Source organism: Lepidochelys olivacea (genome assembly GCF_965140295.1).
Source record: "Lepidochelys olivacea isolate rLepOli2 genome assembly, chromosome: 3".
NCBI lineage: Eukaryota > Metazoa > Chordata > Testudines > Cheloniidae > Lepidochelys > Lepidochelys olivacea.
The window spans coordinates 31,919,140-31,945,743 of NC_140413.1; the positions used below are offsets into that span (position 1 = coordinate 31,919,140).

At 39.1% G+C, this 26,604-nt stretch overlaps 1 protein-coding gene across 2 annotated transcripts in view; it reads right to left on the reverse strand.

The window, feature by feature from the left end:
- ASAP2 (ArfGAP with SH3 domain, ankyrin repeat and PH domain 2) overlaps positions 1-26,604 on the reverse strand; it is a 170,089-nt gene that overhangs the window by 125,332 nt on the left and 18,153 nt on the right. For both annotated transcript variants that reach the window (XM_084624728.1, XM_084624727.1), the window contains exons 2-3: positions 10,749-10,821; positions 1,388-1,533 (exon numbers count right to left, since the gene is read on the reverse strand). In XM_084624728.1, the coding sequence (XP_084480854.1) occupies positions 1,388-1,533; positions 10,749-10,821 (219 nt within the window). The remainder of the gene's footprint in view (positions 1-1,387; positions 1,534-10,748; positions 10,822-26,604) is intronic.

Sequence of the window (26,604 nt, forward strand, 5' to 3'; positions counted from 1 at the left end):
TGGAGCACATCAGGAGAAAGAAAGGAGCTGTCCATTGGGATGCATCCCTCACCAACCTGCTGTAGAGGAAGAGGGGAGAGCAGGCCTACCTGCTGGAATCCGTTGAGTCTCCCCTGACGTAAGATAACATAATTATAATGAGACAAGAGAAGGAGCCACCAAGTTTCTGTACAAGAAAAAATATGTGGCACTCAGCCAGTAGGGAAAATTAGAACCATAAAACGAGAAGAATGAAAGACTTTGCTACTGACTCCTCACATGTGCATTTCTGATCTATATAAATTGAAGCAAGAAAAATAGACTGCTGACAGCGAGAAGCCAGAACAGAGCAACAAGGTTTAGAAACACTGCTTTTCGTTTTGCTTAGAGAAAGATGAATCTGTTGATGAAATTACTCTCCTACAACCAAGACTCATAATGACCTTAAAATAGTCTGATCAGGTCACACACAGGGAGCCAGTTATGGTCTGGAGGCTCCTCTAAACAACATCAGCTGGCAACTGTCCCCAGAAGACCACTGCCCGCTGAGCACAGCTGAAGCACATCACACACTAGTCATTCCTCCTTTCTGGCCCCTGAGGAGGGTAGCATCAAAGTTAGCTCTACCTGGCTCTATGAGGGTTTGGAACTCACCCATCCTAGGGGAATGCAGCCAGCTTTCATTCCCTGATTGTGCCCTCTGAGCAACACAAAGCATCAGAGTGGGCAAAGAATCTGCCTCTTGCAATCTAAGTTTTTATATTCCCATGTTTGCTCTGTGCATGCAGAACACATATAATATGGCCCTGATCTTGCAAGGCACAGAGTGCCCTCAACTACTATTGACTTCAGTAACACTTGATGTGCTCAGCATTTGCAGAATTGAACCCTATATATTATTATTTATAATCTGCAGAGTGCCAAGAATGGGTAGGCTTTTTACATGCAAGTAAGAAAACCATCTGTTCTCCAAAAGCTTACAGTCCAATTACATAATGCAAAAGCAATATATAAAAGGAAGGTAAAAACAGAATGAACAAGCAGTGGAACATAAGTAATATTTTGTTAGTTTAACAGTTTTAATATTTTTTTTGCTGCTGTTGTTTAATAATAGAGATTATGTCCACTTCCATGAGAAAAGCACTAAGATTCATAGGCTTCAAAGAAGAATATTTCAATTATGGATTTGAAGGAGGCGAAGGTGCAGCTGTGGCATACTGGTTCAAGTAAAAGATTACAGACATTTTCAGGGAGGTCAGAAATACTGGTCTCCAAAACACTGAATTTTCTTCAACAGGAACAATTGTTGTGGTTTTATTCGTGAACTAGATATACCTGAATCTTCTATACGTATAATTCTTCCTAATATAGCTCCAATCATAACGTTTTATTCTAGACCATTTCTTACCAAATTTTTGAAGAGAGCAGTCAACTCCTTTGTAAACACAGAAAATTTTAAAAACGCTGTTCCCAAATCTGGATCATCCCTACAGACACAGTTGCCTCCAAATTTCTCCAATGCTTGAGTGTACTGTTCTTCATTTTCCACATGAGCTTCAAAAGAGCAAATGCAAAATTAACTCCAATAGCTACATGAACAAATTACTGAAAGTTACAACTGGCTAAAACAAAGTTCCAGAACTTTCAGATGACAATCTCTTTATTAACTTACTTTATATGTCAACTTGATACATTCAAATTAATACTTCTTAAAAAAAATAAAGTTTGTTAGATTATGCACCAAAATAATTCTTCAGTAGTAAATTTAGTTTATGATCTTTGATTAAAAACACTGGCACGTGTCTTACTGTAGATCTGTAAAAAGCGCAATGATTTTCCCCACCCGAGAAATCCCACTGTTTCCTGGGAGATAAAAACTCTGTAAATAAAATTAGTCAAAGTTCACAAAGGGACAGTGAAATGAAGAACAAAACACATATTATGTGATTCACTTCACAAAAGCATGTTCATTCCTCAAACATTGAAGGCATACATGTTATCCAAAACAGAAAGCTTGACATTCTTTAAATGAAACACAAGAACACACTAATTTCGTATCCAGTCTACTAACTGGTTAGGTCTACCACTTATCTGTGTCTAACCTTAGACACCAAAACACACACTTACTGGCCTTTTCAGTATTTAGCCTTTTACAAAGTTTGAGCCTAACCTACCTGAATGTGTTAAAAACATATTTAATTGATGCTAAGCTAACTGGACAGAAGTGCACAACTTTTAAAAACTGAAAAGATTCTGAGCTGAACTATCTGGTCACCTCCTTTTAAAATGATGAAGCTTGTACTTTATATTTTATACATACAAAATAAAGTATGTTAAAGAACATTTAGCTTGCCAAGTTAAGCACTCTAAAACTAGGAAGCACCTGATTTACAGTCGCCATTGCAGCCTTAATTTTGCCCGCTTGTGCTTCTATCCTGTATATTGAATGAGGTACAGGTCCTTTGGGAAAAAATAGTATGCAATCATGTAATTGAAGTGTGCAGCCTAATGCATACACACAAGAGGGCTGGTTTAAGGTCGCACAGACAACATTCATTTGGGCATTTCCTAACTTTCCAGTGCTTGAATTTGCAACCTTATTAACAAAACTACATTATTTTGTATGTAATTTCCTTGTTTTTTTAAAAAGAGAGAAAAATAAATTCTATGATGTGTAACTGTACATATCCACCCAACATGCAACATCAGCAAGGTTTGAATCTTGTGCTGTAGTGCTGAAGATTCAGACTTCGAACACTTAAGCAAAGTACATTAGCTGGCAGCACGAGGAGGTCACCATCCAAGAGAGGGAGGAGAACGAGGCGCTGGCATGATGGATGGATCCAGATGTACGGTTGGTTTTCTTTCTTCTCCTTCCCCAATCCCCTGGAAGGTGAGGGGCTTCTGCCCCATGGAGCGCCCCAGAATTAGGGATGCCAGGTCCAAAGAGCGGTGTGGTTTGGAGGGGAGGCTTCCCTCCTCTCTCCCCCCTACAGATGCTCCCCGGTGTTCGGAGTACAGAGTATGGTGGGGGTGAGTGTAACAGTAGCATGAGCCTGGCCTTAGAAAAGAAGGTTCATGATCAATTATTATTTGGGCACATTCCCAAAATTACCCTAAGGAACACAAGCCACATTAGGGAAATAGCAATTTGAGTAGTTTATCTTGTAGCCAAACCCGAACAGAATTTCAGGGACAAAGAAAAGACATCTCTAGCCGAGGGCTTTCTCTCTGATGATTTCAAAGGCCCACTGCAAACAATGGAGGTGTTAAAACTTCTCAAAAAATGCAAAAGAATCTCATAATGAAAGTATGAAACAATTTTTAAAAATTCCCCCGCAAAACATTTATCTGGAAGCAGACACCCAGCATAGAAAATTTCACCCCAGACTGTTAAAATGTGGCCATTACAAGCAATTGAAAATGGAGTCTAATGATGGGAAGTGCTGGGCAACCTTAACAACAGGCAGTGCTACTGGCCCCGGCTATAATAAATATTTTTTTCCTTGGACCGTATTCCTCTTCCATCACCATTCATAAATCATTCCTGATGAACTGTGAGGTCTTCACATCAGGGCTGTTTCTTTATAGATGTCTGTACATTGCCTAGCATAACAGGGCCCAGATCATGATGGGGCCTATGGTAATTTAAGTACTAAATAACATTACCCCCCCGAGTCTCAAATCAGGACCTTCATGGTCCAAAGGTGGCAACTCTGGTAGTTGACGCAAGAGGGAGTCTCCTCCTGCCTGAGTGAGTATGAGTTATACTAAGCATATTATCAATTTCAAGTTATTCTTTACTTCTTACAGCCAGCACACCACCCAGTGCACAGGTCACAGCTTTCCAGCCACATCTAGTGTGCATGTATATTAAGATAGGGTTTTTCCAGCTCAAGTTGCTGTGAACTTCAGGATGAGAACAAATAGATTATTGAAACAATCAATTTGCACCTAGAAGAAAATAAGGTGATAAGTAATAGCCAGCAAGGATTTGTCAAGAAAAAATCATGCCAAACCAAACAAATTTCCTTCTGACATGGTAACTGGCCTAGTGCACAGGGAGGAAGCAGTAGACATGACACTGTGACGGAGTGGGAATTTTTTATAAATATTTTGTATGAATATTGTGTGTGCCTCAGTTTCCCTCATATGCGGTATTGTCACCTAGTGGATGGGAAAGGGTTGTTTATTCTCCGGCAGGCTACCACACAGGTGAGACTAATGCCTGACTGTCTGCAGTCTGCCCCACCATTGGAGAGTCCATGAAGACAGGAGAGCTGGCTGTATTTTAAGGAATCCTTATTGAGGTTGCAGGCACAAACCATCCCGATGTGTAGAAAGAATAGTAAATATGGCAGGTGACCAGCTTGGCTTAACAGTGAAATCCTTGCTTATCTTAAACACAAAAAAGAAGCTTTCAAGAAGTAGAAGATTGGACAAATGACCAGGGAGGGGTATAAAAATATTGCTCACACATGCAGAAGTGAAATCAGGAAGGCCTAATCACACTTGGAGTTGCAGCTAGCAAGAGATGTTAAGAGTAACAAGAAAGGTTTCTTCAGGCAACCTTTCTTGTTAGCAACAAGGTGGTGGTCAGGGAAAGTGTGGGCCCCTTACTGAATGAGGGAGGCAACTTAGTGACAGAGGATATGGAAAAAGCTAATGTACTCAGTGCTTTTTTTGGCTCTGTCTTCACAAACAAGGTCAGCTCCCAGACTACTGCACTGGGCAGCACAGCATGGGGAGGAGGTGACCAGCCCTCTGTGGAGAAAGAAGTGGTTCAGGACTATAGAGAAAAGCTGGACGAGCACAAGTCCATGGATAGCGCTGCATCCAACAGTGCTAAAGGAGTTGGTGGATGTGATTGCAGAGCCATTGGCCATTATCTCTGAAAACTCATGGCGATCGGGGGAGGTCCAGGATGACTGGAAAAGGGCTAATGTAGTGCCCATCTTTAAAAAAGGGACGGAGGAGAATCCTGGGAACTACAGGCCAGTCAGCCTCACCTCAGTCCCTGAAAAAATCATGGAGCAGGTCCTCAAGGAATCCATTCTGAAGCACTTAGAGGAGAGGAAAGTGATCAGGAACAGTCAGCATGGATTCACCAAGGGAAAGTCATCTAATTGCATTCTATGATGAGATAACTGGCTCTGTGGATGAGGGGAAAGCAGTGGACATGTTATCTCCTGACTTTAGCAAAGCTTTTCATACTGTCTCCCATAGTATTCTTGCCAGCAAGTTGAAGTATGGGCTGGATGAATGGACTATAAGGTGGACAGAATGCTGGCTAGAGTGTCGGGCTCAACGGGTAGTGATCCATGGCTCCATGTCTAGTTGGCAGCCGGTATCAAGTGGAGTGCCCCAAGGGTTGGTCCTCAGGCCAGTTTTGTTCAATATCTTCATTAATGATCTGGAGGATGCCATGGATTGCACCCTCAGCAAGTTTGCAGAGGATACTAAACTGGGAGGAGAGATAGATACGCTGGAGAGTAGGGATAGGATACAGAGGGCTCTAGACAAATTAGAGGATTGGGCCAAAAGAAATCTGATGAGGTTCAACAAGGACAAGTGCAGAGTCCTGCACTTAGGATGGAAGAATCCAATGCACCGCTACAGACTAGGGACCGAATGGCTAGGCAGCAGTTCTGCAGAAAAGGACCTAGGGGTTACAGTGGAAGAGAAGCTGGATATGAGTCAACAGCGTGCCCTTGTTGCCAAGAAGGCCAATGGCATTTTGAGCTGTGTAAGATGGGGCATTGCCAGCAGATTGAGGGACGTGATCGTTCCCCTCTATTCAACATTGGTGAGGCCTCATCTGGAGTACTGTGTCCAGTTTTGGGCCCCACACTACAAGAAGGATGTGGAAAAATTGGAAAGCGTCCAATGGAGGGCAACAAAAATGATTAGGGGACTGGAACACATGAGTTATGAGGAGAGGCTGGGGGAACTGGGATTGTTTAGTCTGCAGAAGAGAAGAATGAGGGGGGATTTGACAGCTGCTTTCAACTACCTGAAAGGGGGTTCCAAAGAGGATGGATCTAGACTGTTCTCAGTGGTAGCAGACGACAGAACGAGGAGTAATGGTCTCAAGTTGCAGTGGGGGAGGTTTAGGTTGGATATTAGGAAAAACTTTTTCACTAGGAGGGTGGTGAAAAACTGGAATGGGTTACGTTGGGAGGTGGTGGAATCTCCTTCCTTAGAAGTTTTTAAGGTCAGGCTTGACAAAGCTCTGGCTGGGATGATTTAGTTGGGGATTGGTCTTGCTTTGAGCAGGGGGTTGGACTAGATGACCTCCTGAGGTCCCGTCTAACCCTGATATTCTATGATTCTATGAAAGGAACATGTCTGAACATGCAGGATCCTCAGGTGAGTAAACTTTTTATTTCATACTTTTTTCTTAAGGACTGCCTGTCTTCCTACTGGACTATTCTTGAACTCTCATGTTTGAGCAAAAAATATAGTTGTTACTTTATGGTACTATCATTTTAGATGCAGTTGTGATAAAAAATAAATAGCTGAAATAGGCAGATCTTCCTTTTACAATTTCACCTTTAAAGTAGTACTGAGCGTCAGTGAATGTAATGAGTAATACAAATATGCAGTATGTGAATCCTAATTAAATAACTGCATTGACTTATTTTGTTTAGGAGAATCGATCCTCAACATACAGGATTCTGAAGACTATACACCTTCAAAATCACCATCACTTTCTATAGTTATCTGCCAATGATAGTGTTTCAGTCACATCACGTATGTCACATAGCCACAGTATATCACCTGTAGCAAAAAGAAAATAAAAATCTCCATCATCCAGAAACAACCATACATAAGTTTGTGATAAGAACCAGCAGATTACAAAAAAGAGGTAACTGATGAAAAAATTGCCCAGTTTGTTTATGCAACAAACTCTCCTTTCCGTATGATTGAGAACCCACACTTCATTATCATGGTTCAGTCATTACGACCAGGATACAGTCCACTCAGCAGAGCAGATGTCGCAGGCAAATTGCTGGATAAAGTGTATGAAAGAGAAATTGAGCAGTGTGCAAAAAGTCTAGAGGGTAAAATTGTTAATTTGAGTCTTGATGGGTGAAGTCATGATCACAATGATCTTGTTGTGTGAGCTTGTATGACAACAGAAGAAGGGAATGTCTTCCTTACAGAAACAATTTGGTACATCAAGAAATGCAAACACAGCAGAATACTTACAAGAAGTAGTAGTAAAAGCTATAACAAACTGTGGAAAAAAATTCAAATGTCTAGTACGCAGCTTGGTCACAGACAATGCTGCAAATGTATCCAAGATGGAAGATATTATTTAGAAGAGAGTCCCAAGCTAGCAACATACAGTTGCAGTGCTCATTTGATGCATCTCCTAGCCAAAGATTTCAGTGTTCCAGAAATAAAGGCTAATGTTGAAATTGCAAAATACTTCCGTAACAACCACTTTGCAGCAGCTGCTCTGAAAAAAAGTGGGAGGACCCAAGCTAACTCTCCCACAAAACGTGCGATGGAACTCAGTAGTGGACTGTTTTGAGCACTGTATCAAGAACTGGCCTAATCGGATGACAGTTTGTGAACAAAATCGAGAAAAAATAGATGGCACTGTCACAGCCAAAGTTCTCAACAGTGGGCTTAAGAGAAACGTTGAACACATGCTGAGTACCCTAAAGCCTATTTCTGTAGCCTTGAACAAAATGCAGGGAAATTGAGAAGGAACTGAGTAAGATCTTAAAAAGAGAAATTGCAATGACAGAGTTAAATTATAAGCATTAAAAAAAGAATGGGACAAGCACAAGCTCATTTTCTTGCAAATATTCTCAATACTCAGTATCGGGGTCAAACCTTAACTGCTGAAGAAGAGGAGTTGGCTGTGACATGACATCTGGCAATCATCCCTCCATAATGCCAACTATAATAAACTTCAGAGCTAAGGGTGAACCATTTAAGAAATATATGTTTGCTGATGATGATTTAAAGAAAGTCCCACCAGTGAACTGGTGGAAGTCACGTAAGCACTTAGATTCAGAGACTGTTGAAGTGATAATCTCACTTTTAACAGCAGTAGCTTCTTCTGTCAGTATAAAAAGAATATTTTCTTCCTTTGGACTAATTCATTCCAAATTGAGAAATTGTTTGGGACCTGAAAAAGCAGGAAAGCTTGTTTTTCTTTTCCAGATGATGAACAAACAGGAAAATGAAGGTGAAAACAACAGAGTTAGCTGCAGACGCCAATATTTTACGTTTCTCATGTTGACCTGGCTGACACAGTTGATTTAATTTAATATATATTTATTTATTTAACTATTTTAGTTAAACTATTTTAATAAAAACAAACCTGATTTTAAAAAACTTGAATGTTTAACTAAATTCAAAAATTAATATGCTTGTTTTGTTAAAATATTATATATTTGCTGATGAAGAAAAAAATCCAGAATACATAACATTGTTGTTTTAATTAAATAAAACAACGTAAATGTCTGTCTGGTGATGTTCTCCTAGTAATAAAGCATGGCAAGAAAATCCTCCAAATATTATTGATTAACCTGTTGAGTTGGAGATTGTTCACCTCCCAATGACTTCATAAATATCTGCTTCAATTACCTTTGGTAAATGAAATAACCAAACAATCGTTCATTTTCTGATATAGCTGTAAAACTAATCTGAAAAGTTTTCAAAATAAATCACTTCAAAGATGTATAGTGTGTACCTTCTAAAAATGAAACCTACATCTATCTCTGAGTTGTGAAGAATATGTATTAAGGTTATAACAACCAACAAGAATGCACTTTTATGTAGAAATCCATGATTAAATCGAGTCTTCCTGACTAGTGATTTAAATCAAATCCACCGTGTCATAAACACTACTGCTTTTACAATGCTGGCTGAGAGTCACTGCAGATGCTGAGAGTGGGGGTGCATTGCTCACTTTCTTTGGGTGTACAAGTCTCTTTTGGGTGGACTCGTTGAAGAGAGCTCATGGTGCGAAGCAGGGCTGTGAAGGCTCTGAGGCTGGGTCCAAGGAGATGGTGAAGCCAAGTGGCTTACTCCAGTGAAAGAGCGATACCTTAAGGGTCTGGCACACTAAAGAGGTACTCCCAGGGACTGTTCCAGAACACTGGAGCTGTGGATCCATGACAGATGCATCTTAATTTTCAGAGGGCTAAATGTCCCACATGACATTTAGATGAGCAAACTAGGGAAACATAGTCTAGATGAAGTTACTATAAGGTGGGTACAAAATTGATTTTAAAAACCACACTCAAAGAGTAGGTTTCAGAATAGCGCCATCAAACGGGGAGGGCCTATCCAGTGGGGTCCCACAGGGATCTGTCTTGGACTGGTACTATTCAATATTTTCATTAATGACTTGGATAACACAGTGGAGAGTATGCTTATTGGATGACATTTAGCTGGCAGGGGTCACAAGCACTTTGGAGGATGAACTAGAATTCAAAAGGACCTTGACAAACTGGAGAATTGGTTGGAAATCAACAAGACTTAAAAATTCAATAAAGGTAAGTGCAAATTACTACATTTAGAAAGAAGAAAAATAAAATGGGGACTAACTGGCTAGGCAGTAATACTGCAGAAAAGGAACTGGGGGTTATAGCGGAGCAAAAATTGAATAAGAGCCAACAGTGGGATGCAGTTGCAAAAAAAGTCGAATACTCTGGAGCGTATTAACAGAAGTGTTGTAAGTAAGACACACCAAGTACTGTCCTGCCCTACTCAGCACGGCTGAGCAGGAGTACTGTGTCCCGTTCTAGGCATCACATTTTAGGAAAGGTGTGGAAAAATTTGAGGGAGTCCAGAGGAGAGCAACAAAAAGGATAAAAGACTTAGAAAAACCTGACCTATAAGGAAGGTTAAGAAAAACTGTGCATGTTTAGTCATGAGAAATGAAGACTGAGGGAGACTTCAAATATATTAAGGGCTGCTACAAAGAGGGTGGTGATAATTGTTTTCCACGTCCTCTAAAGGCAGGACAAGAAGTACTTATGGCCTGAATCTGGAGCAAGGAAGATTTAGGTTACATATTAGGTAAAATATTCTTTTAATACAAGGATTGGTAAGTACTAAAATAGATTACCAAGGAGGTTGTGGAATCCCCGTCTTTAAAGGTTTTTAAGAACAGGTTAGACTAACACTTATCAGGGATGGTCTATGGATAGACTTGGTACTGCCTCAGCACGAGGTCTGGACTTGAGGTCCCTTCCAGACCTATGTTTCTATGATTATATTATAAAGTTTTGTTTTGTTTTGTTTTTTTATGGCTGGCCACCCACCAAAAAACAGAAAATTCTCATCATCTGTCAAGGAAGATAAAAATACCAGTAAATATCTGTATGAGCATTTTTAAAATAAATATATTAATATGTCAAAATTATTTTTATAAATATGTATATACAATGTGTACACAGAAATATTTCTTTGTATTTTTATCTTCCTTGACAGGTGAAAAGATTTTTGTTTCATAGGTCACCAGCAATAGAAGACTGTAGTTCATTGGCTTTGTTCTCATTCTGCAATTCACAGTAATTAAGAGTTGAGGAGGGAAAAAAAATCCCAAACATTAAATAATCTAGTTCTCTCACTGCCAGGGCAGGATCACTGTCTAGAATATATTTGTTAGTGAGCCTCACTTCAACACTGCTTGTATTAGAAGCTCCCAATTCAGCAAACAGATCAAGTTTAAGTCTTCTTGCTTCAAATGCAAAGCAGTTGTCAGAGAAATTAACCGTACAGAATTATAATGTACTCACCCAGCCCAGATACATTTATAGCTTTCACTGATTTCTTCATTTTATAAAGAACTGTTCGGTCAACATCGAGAGCCTAAAACAAAAAATATGAATAAACATTAAATGCAAATTACAAAACAGCCATTGGCTGAGTTATATATTGGGGAAAATGTTAATGTCCTACTCATTACCATCTTGGCCAACTCTATTTTGTAATGATTAAATAAAAACATTTTTTAAAAAATCCATCAGCATGCTGTTCTGCTGCTTCTTGCCACAGAAACTTTCCTTCCTTCCCTCTTCCGTTGGTGATCAACACCACAGTTAAGCCAGTTTTCTTCTAGTGTTACTATAAGTTTAATATTCCAAAAGAACTGAAAACTTTCACACAGTAAAGTTATTCTTCCTATGTTAAATCATTATTAAACATGATGGAAACATTTTCAATACACCCTATACTTTGATGCTGATGAAGAACCAAACAATGTCACTTCTCGAGCAACAAGATTAAAAATGACAATTAATTTTGGTTTCCAAGATAATTTAGTTTATTAATTGTACTTCTGACCACAGGAACTTTCTGACTGCAGTGCTGAACAAAAGAGATAGCAGATATTTCAACCATACAATGACTTGGTCTTTCATTGTTTATTACTATACAAGGCTTTCACAAGGACAACATAAAATTCACATTAAAATCATATTCACGATTCTCCAATATCCATAACAAATGTCTTTCAAAGGAAGAAACGAAGACAGCAAACCTATTGCCTGCAAAACTGAAGGTGAAATAAAATGAAGCCTACAGTTTTTCTGGGATGCAGAAGAACCTGTGCTCATCAAAATGAAGCAAAACATATTGAAAGTGCAGTGACTTGGAGTCTGGGTTTCATAAGTGGTTAAGAACCCGCAGATATCACTGAAGAACAGTATTACAAACCACCGGTTTTATTATATATACTGTGACAGGGTCGGGCCAGATGGTTACAGGAGAGTGACAGAAGGAAGATATATTAGCCCCAGGTTAAGTAGGTCTATTTTCCCTGGATAAGGTAACAGGGAAGGTTGCAGAACAATCAGGAACTTTCTGGAAACAATTAAGGTAGACAGGCTGATTAGAACACCTGCAGCCAATCAAGAAGCTGCTAGAATCAATTAAGGCAGGCTAATCAGGGCACCTGGGTTTTAAAAAGGAGCTCACTTCAGTTTGTGGTACGTGTGAGGAGCTGGGAACAAGAGGTGCAAGAAACTGAGAATGAGTACTACTGGAAGTCTGAGAAGAACAAGCATTATCAGACATCAGGAGGAAGGGCCTGTGGTGAGAATAAAGAAGGTGTTGGGAGGAGGTCAGGGGGAAGTAGCCCAGGGAGTTGTAGCTGACAAGCAGCTGTTGCAGGAACCACTGTAGACAGCTGCAATCCAGAGGGCCCTGGGCTGGAACCTGGAGTGGAGGGCGGGCCCGGGTTCCCCCCACACCCCCAACTCCCTACTTGATACCGGAGGAGTTGAACTGGACTGTGGGTTCTACCAGAGTGGAAGGTCTGTGGCCTGTTCCCCAATCCACTAGGTGGATCCTAGTGGATCTGCAGACACTGCGGGGATTGTTCTTCCTTTCCCCATGCTGGCCAGTGATGAGGCTAACTGAATGAACGGCAGATTTGAGCCACGAAAGTAGCCAAACTGAGGGCTGCCGTGAACCTCTGAGGTGAGAAAATCCGCCAATAAGCACAGGACCCACCAAGGCAGAGGAGGAACTTTGTCACAATACTCTTAAACCAAGGTCAGGCTACCATGAGATTTTCTACAAAAATACTGTGCCAAATTCATCCTGGCTTAAGTCAATCGACTAATGAAACTGCATCAATGAATATGACCCCCTGTTTACAGTTATCCTACTGTTAATCATTTTTATGTAATTTATAAACCAAACACCACATACCAATCAGTCTCCGGGATCATTTCTAATTATTTAAAAATACTGAGTATAGGAATAAAAATTAACAGTGATGTTCAAAAGGGAAGTCTTATGTGGGTCTCATTCAGCTCGTGAAGTAGGGAAAAGTCTTTGAAGCATGCTTTGAAGGTCAACAAACTTAGATTTTGACCAAAGACTAGTCAAAGTGAATTCTTAACAGCAGACTGCTTGCTTAGTGCACGCTCACTAGTCATAATGAGTATAAGCCCATTTTGCAGGTTCTATACATGTAGGTATTTGTATCATTCTCCTTACAGTGGTAAATAAACACGGAGGTTGCAGACTGCCTATCTCCATGTGCCTAGAGAACTCCAATGAATGAAACAAGTTAAAATCATTCTGAGAAGACATTGTATTTGTTGATGTGGCTCTGCTACCACTCTCTTGGATAATTGAGTCCAAATCTATGCAGCAGAATGAAAAATGTGAATGCAGCCTGGATTCAGTATCCCATTTTTATTCCTCACCATCAAAAATTAAGTAGCTGGAATATGGAATTGAAAGGATTTATGGTGGTGCTATATGTTTGTGTTTATATTACACACTTGAAATAAAAATACTGTTTTTAACAAGATGCATGCCAAAATGTCATGATGATAACATATACATGTTGTGTTTTGTTCTTTGAGGTATATGTAAAATGTTTAGATTATGCTGAAACTCTGCTGGTTATGTATGCCTAAAGACTGATTAATACTGACTGCAAAAAAAAAAAACAAAAACAAAAAAGAAGCCACCATGTGCATCAAACACAGTAATTCAGTCACTTTTACAATACTTTCCTTACTATTTTTGATCTTTTGTTTGTTTAACTACTGCCCCTAGGCCTGATTCACCACTACTTTACTCCAGTGATCTCAGAGGAATTATTCTAATGTAAAACTGGAACATGTTGATGAATCAGACCCTTTATCATTTTAAATGGGAGCTTGTATTTATGTTTCTCTTTTCTTGTGTTAAGAATATTAGCTCTCTTTATTTAGTATGGTTCTTCCTATTCTCTTCTTCCTCCTATTTGCACAGTTTTCAGCACCTGCTAATCATTTTACAGAAAGCTCCAGCTTTTTTGTACATTTCAACTTCAATTCTGTATTTCTATTTTTAAAAATATGCACATGCTACATCTACACTCACCAACATGCTCTCAATTTTCCTTTCATTCAGTTTCTCTCTTTGGATTCTTCCAAACACCGTGTCAGAAGCAATGAAACTTAAAATGGCTTCTGATGTTACATCCTCTGGCATTCACGTTCACTAATTTGAAATGCTAAATCAATTCTTTGAACTGGAAGAAAAGTAGCTATATAGTTTTTATGACAGGGTCCTTTTATCCTCATAACTGATGTCTAATTTTGAATCATGTACTAAAATTTCACTATTGCAAGGTTGTTTATTTTACAATCTATTTATTTTAGCACAAATTTTCTAGGGTGGCCAAATAATTTATTTTCTTTCTCCCAGCCAGCTTCTGTACATGAGTATTTCTACTTGCCTCTTACTAGAAATAACTGCAGTAAATACAACTCTATTTTCTAAAAATCAGTAAATATACTGCATGTTAATTTACAGCAAATATTGCCAGTTCTACAGTAATATAACTACAAATCACAGAAATTCCAGGTTAAAAAGAGACCTTCTTGCTCATCCTCCTGCCAGTGCAGAAGATTTCCGTATACTTAAGAAATAAAGTCTTGAGCCCAATCTAGATTTATATGACGAAGAATGGAGTTTCCACTACTAATAATGGGAGGCTACTTGCCAAGCTAATTTATTGTTATTTCTGAACTTATTTGATGCTTCTTTAGTACATCTAGAGATCAGTTTTGAGAAACTTGTTGTCTAGAATCAGCATGTTTATTTCAGCACGTGGTCATTCTGGTTTTATTTCTGTTCTTTTGAAATTCAACTTTTTCATACTTAAATGCTATATTGAAGCAACAATGTACAAAAAAAATAAATCAGGGAATTAATTATCTTCACACACATCAATTTACCTGATCAAAGTGCTTTATTAATTTCAGTTAAGGGGACATCAATCTTTAAAAAAAAATTACACTTCTATGTGAAAATTGTTTTATTTACTATTTGTATAAGAAACATCGAAGATTCCTGTAGCTGAAGGAGATTGGAAATTTTTTCAGTTTGTTTACTTTGTGCATTTGACAGTTCTCTGTCTACTGAAGCTTTAATATTACTGCATGTTCAATTGGCCAGTTTCCCCCTTTGTTTGTGTGGGTCCTTCACACAACAACAGGAGACAAAGGCCATTTAAAGAAAGAAAATGATTGTAAAACCACACACAACTGGTATGAGGGAGGTTTAATATGTGAAACTATTTTTACTCTTTTTTAAACTGACTAGAATTCAAATTGGTTATTGTTAGCTAGCCACACCTAAAAACTATAGTTCCAAGAGCAACCATAGATCAGACACACGGCAAATATATTTTAGGACATAAATGTAACAGGCTATTCAGAAAGATAAGGTGTTACATATATGCAAGGGGTGCCATGGGAACAATAAATTGAGAATTTTAAACTGACAACTTACGAAACTCAAAACTGTAACATTTCATTGATGTAGCTTATGTGCTTTGAATATAAAACAACCGATTCAGATTACTGTCACCAGCTTTAACAAGTCCAGCTTTACTGAATATGATTTAACAAAAGGAATTTCACCAATGAGTATATCAGAGAAAGTAACAAAATAGGAGTTTCTTTTTGTTAACCTAACTTATTTCAAAACATACAGCCCTGTAAAAATAGTTGGAGTCACTAAGAGACCATTGACTAGCGGTCAGGCCTTTTATCCTCACATTGGCAAACTAAATGGACTTGGTTCCATAAGCCAATTTCCACTGTTAACCACTGCAATGCTTTCCAACTCTGAACAATAAGATGCACCATACTGTTCAGAGTCAAACCTATCTTCCCATAGAGAAATCCGTCCCAATTTTACTGATGCTGGCTGCAATGTTGCTCCACATCTGTTTTATAGATCATGGTCTATTAGGACATTTACTCATAAAAAAAGCCTGTATGGGTCTATTTCCTATTGTGCAGAAGGAGTCAAAGCTGTTGGGAAACACAACACTCACAAATCAATTGATGTTTTACAACTAAAGAAACTTGAAACTACCAACAATCTATAGTTCTAACGATCCTAAGGAAGCAATGGCAATTTAGCAATTTAAGTCTAAATCACCTGAACTGAAATCCCCAAGCTGGGATCCCAATTGTGCAGTATACAAGAGTATCCATTTCAAATACATTAACAGATTCACAGATTCCAAAGCCACAGGGGACCACTGTGATAATCTAGTGTGACCTCCTGAATAACACAGGCCCCAAAAATAATTCCTAAAAAATATATTTTTTAAAAAGCATCAAATCTTGATTTAATAAATGTCATGGATGGAGAATCCACCATGACTCTAGGTTAATTATGCTCATCGTGAGGGATTTATGCCTTATTTCCAGTCCATATTTGTTTAGCTTCAACTTCCAGTCACTGGGTTATGTTACACCTTTCTCTGCAAGATTGAAGGGCCCATTATTAAATATTTGTTTCCCATGTAGATACTTTAGACTAATCAAGTCATCCCCTAACCTTCTCTTTGTTAAACTAATTAGATAGACTCATGGAACTCAATCGCTATAAGGCAGGGATCGGCAACCTTTGGCATGCGGCCCATCAGGAAAATCCACTGCCCCCATTGGCCTGGAACGGTGAACTGCGGCCAGTCAGAGCTGCCATCGGCCAAACCCGAGGGTAAACAAACCATTCTGGCCCGCCACTGTATTTCCCTGACTGGCCGCGTGCCAAAGGTTGCCGATCCCTGCTATAAGACATGCTTTCTAAACCTTTAATCATTCCCATGTTCTTCTCTGAACCCTCTCCGATTTATCAACATCCTTCTTGAATTATGGACACCAGAATTGGACACAATATTGCAGCAGCACTCGCACCAGTGTCAAATATAGAGGTAAAATAACGTCTCTACTACACTCAAGGATTCTCCTATTTATACATCCCAGGTCACGTTAGCTCTTTTGGCCACAGCGTCACACTAGGAGCTCATGTTCAGCTGATTATCCACCGCGACCTCCAAATCTTTTTCAAAGTCACAGCTTCCCAGAACAGCATCCTCTATCCTTAAGTGTGGCCAACATTTTTTGTTCCTAGATGTATACATTTGCATTTAGCTGTATTAAAAAACACATATTGTTAGCTTGCATCCAGCTTACCAAGCATTCAAAATCGCTCTGAATCAATCACCTGTCTTCTTCATTGTTTACCACTCCCCCAGTTTTTGTTATCTACAAAGTTTATCAGCGATGATTTCATGTTTCCTTCCAGGTCGTTCATAAAGATGTTAAATAGCATAGAGCCAAGAACTGATCCACGTGGGGCCCCACTTGAAATACATCTGTTTGATGATTCCCTGTTTACAATTACATTTTGAGACCTATCAATTAGCCATTTTTTAATCCATTCAATGTGTCATGTTAATTTTATATTGTTCTAGTTTTTTAAAATAAAATATAGTGCAGTACCAAATCAGAAGACTTACAGAAGACTAAGTATTTTATCAGCCAAACGTGTAATCTCATTAAAAAGTATCAAATTAGCTTGACAGGATCTGTTTTCCATAAACCCATGCTGATTTCCATTACATTATCCTCCTTTAATTCTTCATTAATCAAGTCCCATATCAGCTGCTCCATTATCTTGCCCGGGATCAATGTGAGGCTGACAGGCTTATATTTACCCAAGTCAGCCCATTTACCCTTTTTTTAAAACTGGCACAACATTAGCTTTCTTCCACTCTTCTGGAACTTCCCAGCGTTCCAACATTACCAGTCAAGCAAGCCTCTCAACCAGCTCTTTTAAAACTCTTGGAGGCAAGTTATCTGGACCCTCTGATTTAAAGATTTTAAAGACCCTTTGATCTAACTTTAGTAGCTTCTGTTTAACATCCTGCAGAGGGACTAGTGGAATGGAAAGAGTTATCACCACCAAATGATGAGATGATATTTTTTCCTCAAATGCAGAACAGAAACATTTATTGAACACTACTGCCCTATTATTGATGATTTTACCATTTCCATCGAACAATGGACCAATAATATTATCAGGACTTTCTTCTTCCTACTATATTTTTAAAATATTCACAAATAAAACATATATCTACTCTAGGCCTCATACAGACACAGATCCAAACAGTTACATCTTAAAAAAAAATCCTACTCTCATTCTGAATTTTAATAATTGCCAGAAAAATATCTGACCATTTTGATAACTGTAGATCCTTTACAAATTTGACAGGTTCCAAGATATTTGGGTAAGTAAGGAACACACTGTCTGCTGCATATGGCTGAGCAAGAAAGGGGCAACCTTCCAGAAGGCAAATGGACACTGGCAAGGTAATAGGTGATTAGTGGGAAGAATGAGCAGAATTAAATCTCTATAATTAGGACTGGTCTTCTTTATAAAAAGGTCACTCAGAAAATAACTACTACTAAATAATAACAGAGACTAAGTATTGAATATTCTTCAATACTCCTTCCAGGAAAACAAAATCTTCTTGCCCTTTTGATAAATACCTCTATGAGATAATGTAAACTCGCTGCTGAATAGAAAATCTGTACACTTTTGTCTACCAGTACTACTATTTATTATCTGTATTATCGTAGCATGTAGGGGCCCTATTCATAAACCAGGACCCTATTGTGCTAGGCACTGTACAAACACAGAACAAAGAGATGTCCCTTTCCCCTAATGGCTTAAAATCCAAGTATAAGACAAGGGACAACAGATGGTTACAGCCAGATGGTGGAGTACAAGTAAACCAGGCAGCAGAAGCAGCTGTTAGGGAAAGGAATTTTGCCAACTATAGTCAAAACACAGACAACCCAAATTCTTCGCAATGTTGCAACTACTATAATTTCCACAAAAAGAAAAGGAGTACTTGTGGCACCTTAGAGACTAACCAATTTATTTGAGCATAAGCTTTCATGAGCTACAGCTCAGCTTATGCTCAAATAAATTGGTTAGTCTCTAAGGTGCCACAAGTACTCCTTTTCTTTTTGCGAATACAGACTAACACGGCTGTTACTCTGAAACCTATAATTTCCACAGAACACATGATAATGGAACATAACTTGTATTTGACAAGCTACCGGGCTGGTCAATTATTACAATGTATTTATCAAGTCAGTCATCAAATGTCCAGATTGATCAAATAATTCACCTAGCAATTTTCAAAAAGTCCTATGTACTACATTTCTCTTGCTTTTGTTATATTTTCTTTCCCTTCCTGGTTTTACTACACTCTCTTATCCATCAAAGAGCATAGGGTATATTTTCCTGAGTTACCCTCCCTGTCCGATTCCAGTATCCCCTTCTCTCTCTCCTGAGTTTTCCCCCTATACTGTGTTCTATTCTTCCTCTTAGGTACAGGCTCCCCTTTCTACTCCCAAAATCTCCCCCAGCACTTGCCCACTGACCAACTGCTATGTACAAACAGGGATAAGCACCAAGGACAATGTTCTGTAACCCTTACTCACTCATTCAAGTAAAGCCTTGTTTACATGGTGAAATTCACAGGCATAGCTATTGGGGAATAAGCTATTCTGCAATAGCTACTCTAGAATACGTACTTCATTAGGATAAATTATTCTAAAATAAAAATGACTTTTATTTCAGAGCAGAATGTCAAACAGGGAGCTATTCTGGAATAGGTATGATGGTCAATTTCCATGTGTAAGCAATGTTTAAACCTCAGATCTGCATGTTTGAGACTCTCTCTCTACTGCCTCAGTTGCAGTCAGGAGAGAGAGAGACCGTGAAGCTTCATCCCGCTTATAATAAAAAGGGATGGAGCTGATGGCAGAGCTCTCTTATGCAAGGGCACTTTCCTCACAAATGTTCTCTCCCCAAGGTATAAAATTGTCTGTGTTTGTTGACCTTGTGGGCAAAATGCAAAGGCAATCTATTTTTGTGGCCCTGGTCTATCTGGCAAAAAATCGTGGTGGGGGTTTAAACGTACTACTGGTCACATTAATAGTGACTATATCACACATGGTAAGAAGGCATAATGCTGTTGCTCTAGAAAATTTGTTTTGTAACTCCTGTTATTTATGTTTTTGAAGTTATGTCAAGGATGTACAGAGCTTTGGAGGGGCACCCTTTGGTCTAAACCAGGGGTTCCCAAACTTAGTTCACGGCTTGTTCAGGGTAAGTCCCTGGCGGGCCGCGAGACGCTTTCTTTACCTGAGCGTCCGCAGATATGGCCGCTCACAGCTCCCAGTGGCTGCGGTACACTGTTCCCAGCCAATGGGTGCTGCGGGAAGCTGTGGCCCAGCCCACCCTGCTTCCTGCAGCTCCCATTGGCCAGGAATGGCGAACCGCACCCACTGGGAGCTGCAAGCAGCCGTAGCTGTGGATGCTCAGGTAAAGAAAGCATCTCGCGGCCCACCACGGGCTTACCCTGAACAAGCTGTGAACTAAGTTTGGGAACCCCTGGTCTAAACTAAAGGTCCTATTATCCTGGAATCTAAATAATTAAACAGATTTGCTTACTAAGTATTCAACTATCTGCTCCTTGCACCACCACCCCCTCCCAAAAATCCTTAGAAAATATAACTGGTCATGAGATCACAATGATCCCAAAAAGCATTCTCCCACATAGCTTTTCATCCCAATTTCAACCTCAGAAGTCTTATACACAGGGTTAAATTGAAGCAATATAAAAGATGAATGATTCTACATGTACAGTTTAGGAACCCACTGAGCTACATATTTGGAAAGTTTCACATCCCTATTTCGATTATTTTCTACACATGTGAGACCTCATGAAGCAACAAAACACCTGTGTAATTATTAACTTAAGTATTGTTGCTATATTAGTCCAAGGATATAAGTAGGGTGACCAGATGGCAAGAATAAAATATCGGAACGCATAGGGGGGAGGAAATCACAGGCTCAAAGCCTCCACTGGAGTCATGGGGGAGGGGGACGCACAGCCCGAGGAAGCTGCAGGTCAGGGACGCACAGCCCCAACAGCAGCCCCCGGCCACAGCCCTGCCGCAAGCCGGTCGGGAGCACAGTGCCCCAGCTCCAGCCCCCACTCCAAGCCGTGGGTCAGTGGGAGACACAGGGCCCCAGCTCCAGCCCTGCTGCAAGGGCACAGGGGAGGGTTTAGGATGCTGACTCCAGGAGGGAGTTTTGGTGTGGGAGGGGATGTGGGCTGGCACTTACCTCAGGCTTCTCCTCAGAAGTGGTGACATCTCCCTCTGGGTCTGAGGCGGAGGCATGGCCAGGTGGCTCTGTGCACTGCCTCGCCTGCAAACGCCACCCCCGCAACTCATATTGGCCACGATTCCTGGCCAATGGGAGCTGCAAAGCAGGGGCTCACGGTGGAGGCAGCACGCAGAGTCCCCCTGGCCATCCCTGTGCCTAGGACCCAGAGAGAGATGTTGCCACTTCCGAGGAGGTGCATGAAGCCGGGTAGGGAGCCTGCCAGCCTCATGCCAACCAGACACCGTCGCCTGGCAATTATACAATATCGGGACGAATGGCATCCCAATCAGAAATCGGTCGGGACGTGGGACAAGGAGTTAAATATCAGGACATCTGGTCACTCTAGATATGAGACACAAAAAGTGGGTGAGACAATATATTTGTTATTATTTTATTGTACCAACTTCTGCTGGGGAAAGAGAGAAGCTTTCAGGTCTTCAATGGAAAGATAGCTGTATGTAGCTCAAAAGCTTGTCTCTTCCCTCCAACATAAGTTGGTCCAATAAAAGATATTACCTCACCCATCTTTTCTCTCTCATTATTAATAGAAAACATTATTAAATTACAGTAAATTGTAATTTTATTATTGCTTTTACTTTGCATTTATTTAACTACTTTAAAAAGATAAAGGGCAAAAGATGAGAATCGGTTTGAATACATGAAACTGCTGTTGTTGCATTCATCTCTCTCGTGCATGTGCACGCACACACCCACACCCTAGCATAAGTACATTATTGGCTCTTCTTAACAAATTAATCACTCAGCATACACCTTTTAGAAAACCACTTGCATCAAGAAAAGCAAATCAAGAGCCAGCGGTTTAAAGGTTACGAAGTCTTAGTCATTCCATGCAAGTCACTACATGATGCTATTGTATCCTGAATGGAAAAGTAATGCAAAAACATTACTTGTTAAGCTTCCATCTTTCTCCCTTACAGAAAAAGGTGAGAAATGCAACGGATATATTTATGTAAGGTAAAATAATAAACCTTTTTGACAATTAAAACTTCTGAATATCTAAAAGAGAGACAGATAGAAAGTTGAGGCAGCTCATGTCAAAGCAATTTTTCCCCCAAACATGCCAACTTATTTCTATTACTCAGTTGTCATACAGACAGGATACAATCCATATTTTTCTCCTTTTTTCATAACTTCACCATCAAAATTACAGCAACCTATTTCAAGATATGAGATGAGCCGATTTTAAGTATGGTTGTCATCAGCAACATAATAATTCTGGTGCATCTTACATTGTATAGTCTTCAAAAAGAGTTTATTTTTCCATGAAGCATTTATATGCCAATAAAATAAAACAAAACAATACATTTGTTACCTTATGTTTCATTAGTTACTAAATTGTGCTAACAAATGCCAGAGAATATCAACATCAAGGTATGTTCACACACACAGATATACTTAATTACTGAAGAAAATAATGTTCATAAAAACAAAATCCTTATCAAGCACAGAAAGATAGTGACTGTATGAGACTTAGGTCACTGTGGCAATAAAGAACAGTCTCAAATATCCAAGTAAAAATCATCATCTTGTCCACTCAGATTCTTTCCAGTCATCAATACGAAGCCTTTCCTCTTCACTGACTTTCTGTTCACTTCTGGCTGCTGGGGATCACTTTTAAAGCCTTGCACCAGTTCTATGAAACACCAACTCTCATCTTATATTTCGGCAGAGAAGTTAAGATTGGCTAACATGCTCTTGCTTTTACTTCCTAAACGTGAATCCCGTGACTGATAGCAGGGCATTCTCAGTTCAGCGCTCTTTTTTTTTTTTTTTTAGGATTTAGTCCCTTTAGAACCCCATCTTAGCCCAAGACAACCAACCTATATGGAAGAACATAGGGTCCATTTATTGTTTAGGATTTCACTGACTTTTGTTTTGAGAATTATTAGTTAATATTTATTTGTCTATATAGCACCCAGGAAGTCAGTCACTTCGCAGACATTCACAGTTCTTGAAATACACTAGAGGACTCATACTGCTTTACCCTAATCTTTGTATTCAAACAAACATTTTATTTTGAGTAAGAATTAATTCAGTGGTGCTTTTTAGTTACTCTCTACAAAAGACAAGCCACCAAAATGTCCTTGCTGCCATCTGCTTTGGAGTCTGCCAGAGACAGTGTTGACAGACCATACAACATTTGTGTTTATCCTGTATTGCATTGTTCTTTGTTACATCTGTTGTGCTTCTTGAAGCCTGATGCAAAGCCCAATGAAGTCAACAGGAGTCTTTCCTTTGACTTCACTGGACTTTTGACATCATTTGGGTCAAACATTGCTGTAACTGCACTGAAGTCAATTAAGTCAGTGAAGATTTTACCCTACCATGGAAGAAACTCATTCCAGGACGCATCTTTTAGAGACTGCCTGAAGTTTTTTGGGAGAAAATAAGTTGTCTATTTAAATATGATTTTATGATAAAGCTAATCGCAGTCTATGTAACAAACTTTATTTCTTTCTTTGTAATTTGGAAGATATGTATGGGATTTAGACAGTAAAGCTGACTGGAGCTAATTCCTTCATCTTATTAAGTGTGGAAAAACAAAACATATGTCACTTGTGGAATAGTTAAACACCGTCTGCATTGTGAGAGAGTTAGCTGTATTCAGCTCAACAAACACCGTGAACATTTTTTACTGTAATACACTCAGTTCTTCAAAAGGGCACAGAGTGTAGGTTGTTACTTCATTTGTTTATACGTCAACTTTTGTCTACAAACAATAGAAGTACAGTTACAAACTGATTTTACATAAATCAGCTCCTGATATTTGACCATATCTACAGCTTATTTCTCATGGTTCAAATCAGCAGGACATAACATCAATATGACTAACCATATAAGTCAATCAAATCAAGCTATTCTGTGCAGCCACATGTTCCTATTGCTGTTACCGTCTAACTTTCTTCCCATTCTCTTCATTTCTTTGTTAAATCCACCTTACATCTGGGCTTAAAAGCAGATAGCAAGAGATGTGTTTTTACAGCCCCCAATACAATTGGGTCTTGCACTCGACTGAGGTCTCTGGGAGCTATTTTAACAGAAGTAAGTAATAGTAATTTGCACTAAGAGACATCTTCATCATGCATACATGAAGCTACCACACTGAAGGAAGACAACAAAAAACAGAAATTCCTCCATCATTGGATTTATGCTAACCATGGTATTTTTATCCTCCAGGCAAATAGGAGGCATTTCAGGAAGTGAGGAAAAGAACAAAAAAAGGAGACATTCTGCCAAACAGAACACCTCTAACAAGTATTACTTAGAGAAAAGCTGAATCATCTGTCAGAAACTAGTATAAGCAGAGGTAAAGTAATGATTTAGATTTTACCTTTCTTTTAAAAAGTATGTCATCATCAGGTTAAACTGCTGGGATGGGGAGCTGGTGTTGGGTTAAGAAACCGGTGTCCCTACTTATTTTACCAGTAATAGATTAGATTTTTACAATTGAAAAAACTAAAAACCTCATTTTCCACCCAATGACGTGTTTGTTTACTTTTTCAATTTGATTCATCTTACAAAATAAAATGAATCTGTCAGTTTCACTTGCGAGGCCTCCTACTAGCTAAATCATGAATGTTTAAAAACAATTTTGGTCCAATGTTGTCAAATTTTACAACCTACTTCTATCATATATGGCAGCTACCAGACAGTATGCTATAGTTTTGATTCTATTTTCCCCGCCATCATTAGTAGGACAGTGTTCCACTTCTGAAAAATTCTGAAACAGGCTTTCAATATTAATACAAACACTTTTATATCAAATCATTAAATCCTTACATTACAGCATAGTTAATGGAAGATAAACAATGTAGTCAGTATAAATTTAAGATTAGCTCAGTTTCTGGCAAATAAGTGTTTGATATATTTTAAGATCCTCCTCCTCCCTTGGCTACTATACAGGAAGACAAACTTTGTTAATTTCACTCTGCTGATGCTTGGCCAAGCTACGACAGGTAGAAAAAGCACTGGAGCTCCCTGTGTGCAAACCCAGGAAAGTAACACCACATTAATTCCTATTTGGAACAGGGGAGTGTTTTTTAAATGAAAGCATACAGAAAATTTTTCATACATGGCCACTGATTTTGGGTGCCAAACTAGAGACTCTTTATGGCATATTCTCTCTAGGTGAGCACCCAAAAACAGAAGCAATCAAAATCAGAGGCCACCCCTGAAAATGCTGGCCTTAAATTCTTGTGGAATGAACAGCTTTAACTACAGTGGAATTAACGGTTTAAGGCAACCATGCTCCCCCTGGAAAGCTTCCCACAGGCCATTACAGAACGGGCAAATGATTTTTTTAACCCCTCTAATTATTTGTTTATTCTACAGCAACTCTGAAACCAGGCTGTTCATCTGCCATCCACTTGAGGGGTAATTAATATAGACTGCTATTAGAAAATCAAATCTGTTTTTCCTGCAGTGCGACCTCTGGCAAGTCACTTCTAGCCTCTCTGTGCCTCAGTTTCCTATGAATAAAAAGGGAATAAACTACTTCCACACCTCATAGGAATGCTGTGAGGATAAATACATTATAGATTGTGTGATGCTCATATGATGCCCATCAGTGCAGACTCTTAAGTACCTAAAACAGATATCTAAGATAGATAGAAGGCACTGAACTACTTACACATTTAATATTAAAGCCATTGAGAATATAGATGAGGGAAGCATGTTGTCCACATGATGATATAATCAAGAACAATAGTTAAACGTTACAGTGACCCAAGCAAAACAAAATGCAGCTTACAGAATATTTAACAATTTCATTGCTTCTTTGATTCTAAACCAGTCCCTTCGGCATTGCTAGTATCAAGTCTACACAGAGCTCAAGGCATGGGAAAACTTCATTTTCAATTTTTATTGTTTTGTAACATACACCTACAGTACTGTAAAGGAAAAATGAATTGATAAAATATATATTTCATACATGCATTGCAAAATTCTACATTGCACGCCTTGTAGCTGACAACGGAACAGGTTCTATGTAGCATGTGCTAAGGAAATTTCCACTCCTACGCCTTTGTTCAAAAGGTAATTCTGTTTGCTTAAAATGATTAGCAAATGCATTTGTTTCCTAAATAGCCTCCCTTAAAATAGATTAGAAATTTCACTAGATCTGTATTTTGTCAGAAAGTCTTCACTATAAACAGACACGAATTTATAGCACCAGAAAACAAGCCATATGAAAGTTCACTTAGCTTCAGGACTTCCTTATTTCACTCTATACCATCTGAATGTATAACAAAGCTTTCAGGAACATAAAATTGATTAGTTCAATTACAATCATGTCTCCTGCTTTGAGGTATTCAAATACACACAACACAATGCTAGACAGAATTATAGACTTAAGGCTGAAATTATACTGATACTCTGATCTTTACTCAGGGGTAAAAGAAGGGCCTGTGAACACAAAGTGGTTTTATATAAAATATGCAATTCCACCCATAGACAACATTGTGGCTAAAAATCAGAGTTTCAGCCTTCACTCTTAACTCCTGGCTTCAAATGTAGATGCTACAATTGATAACATAACTGTGAAAGGTTTCAGAGTAACAGCCGTGTTAGTCTGTA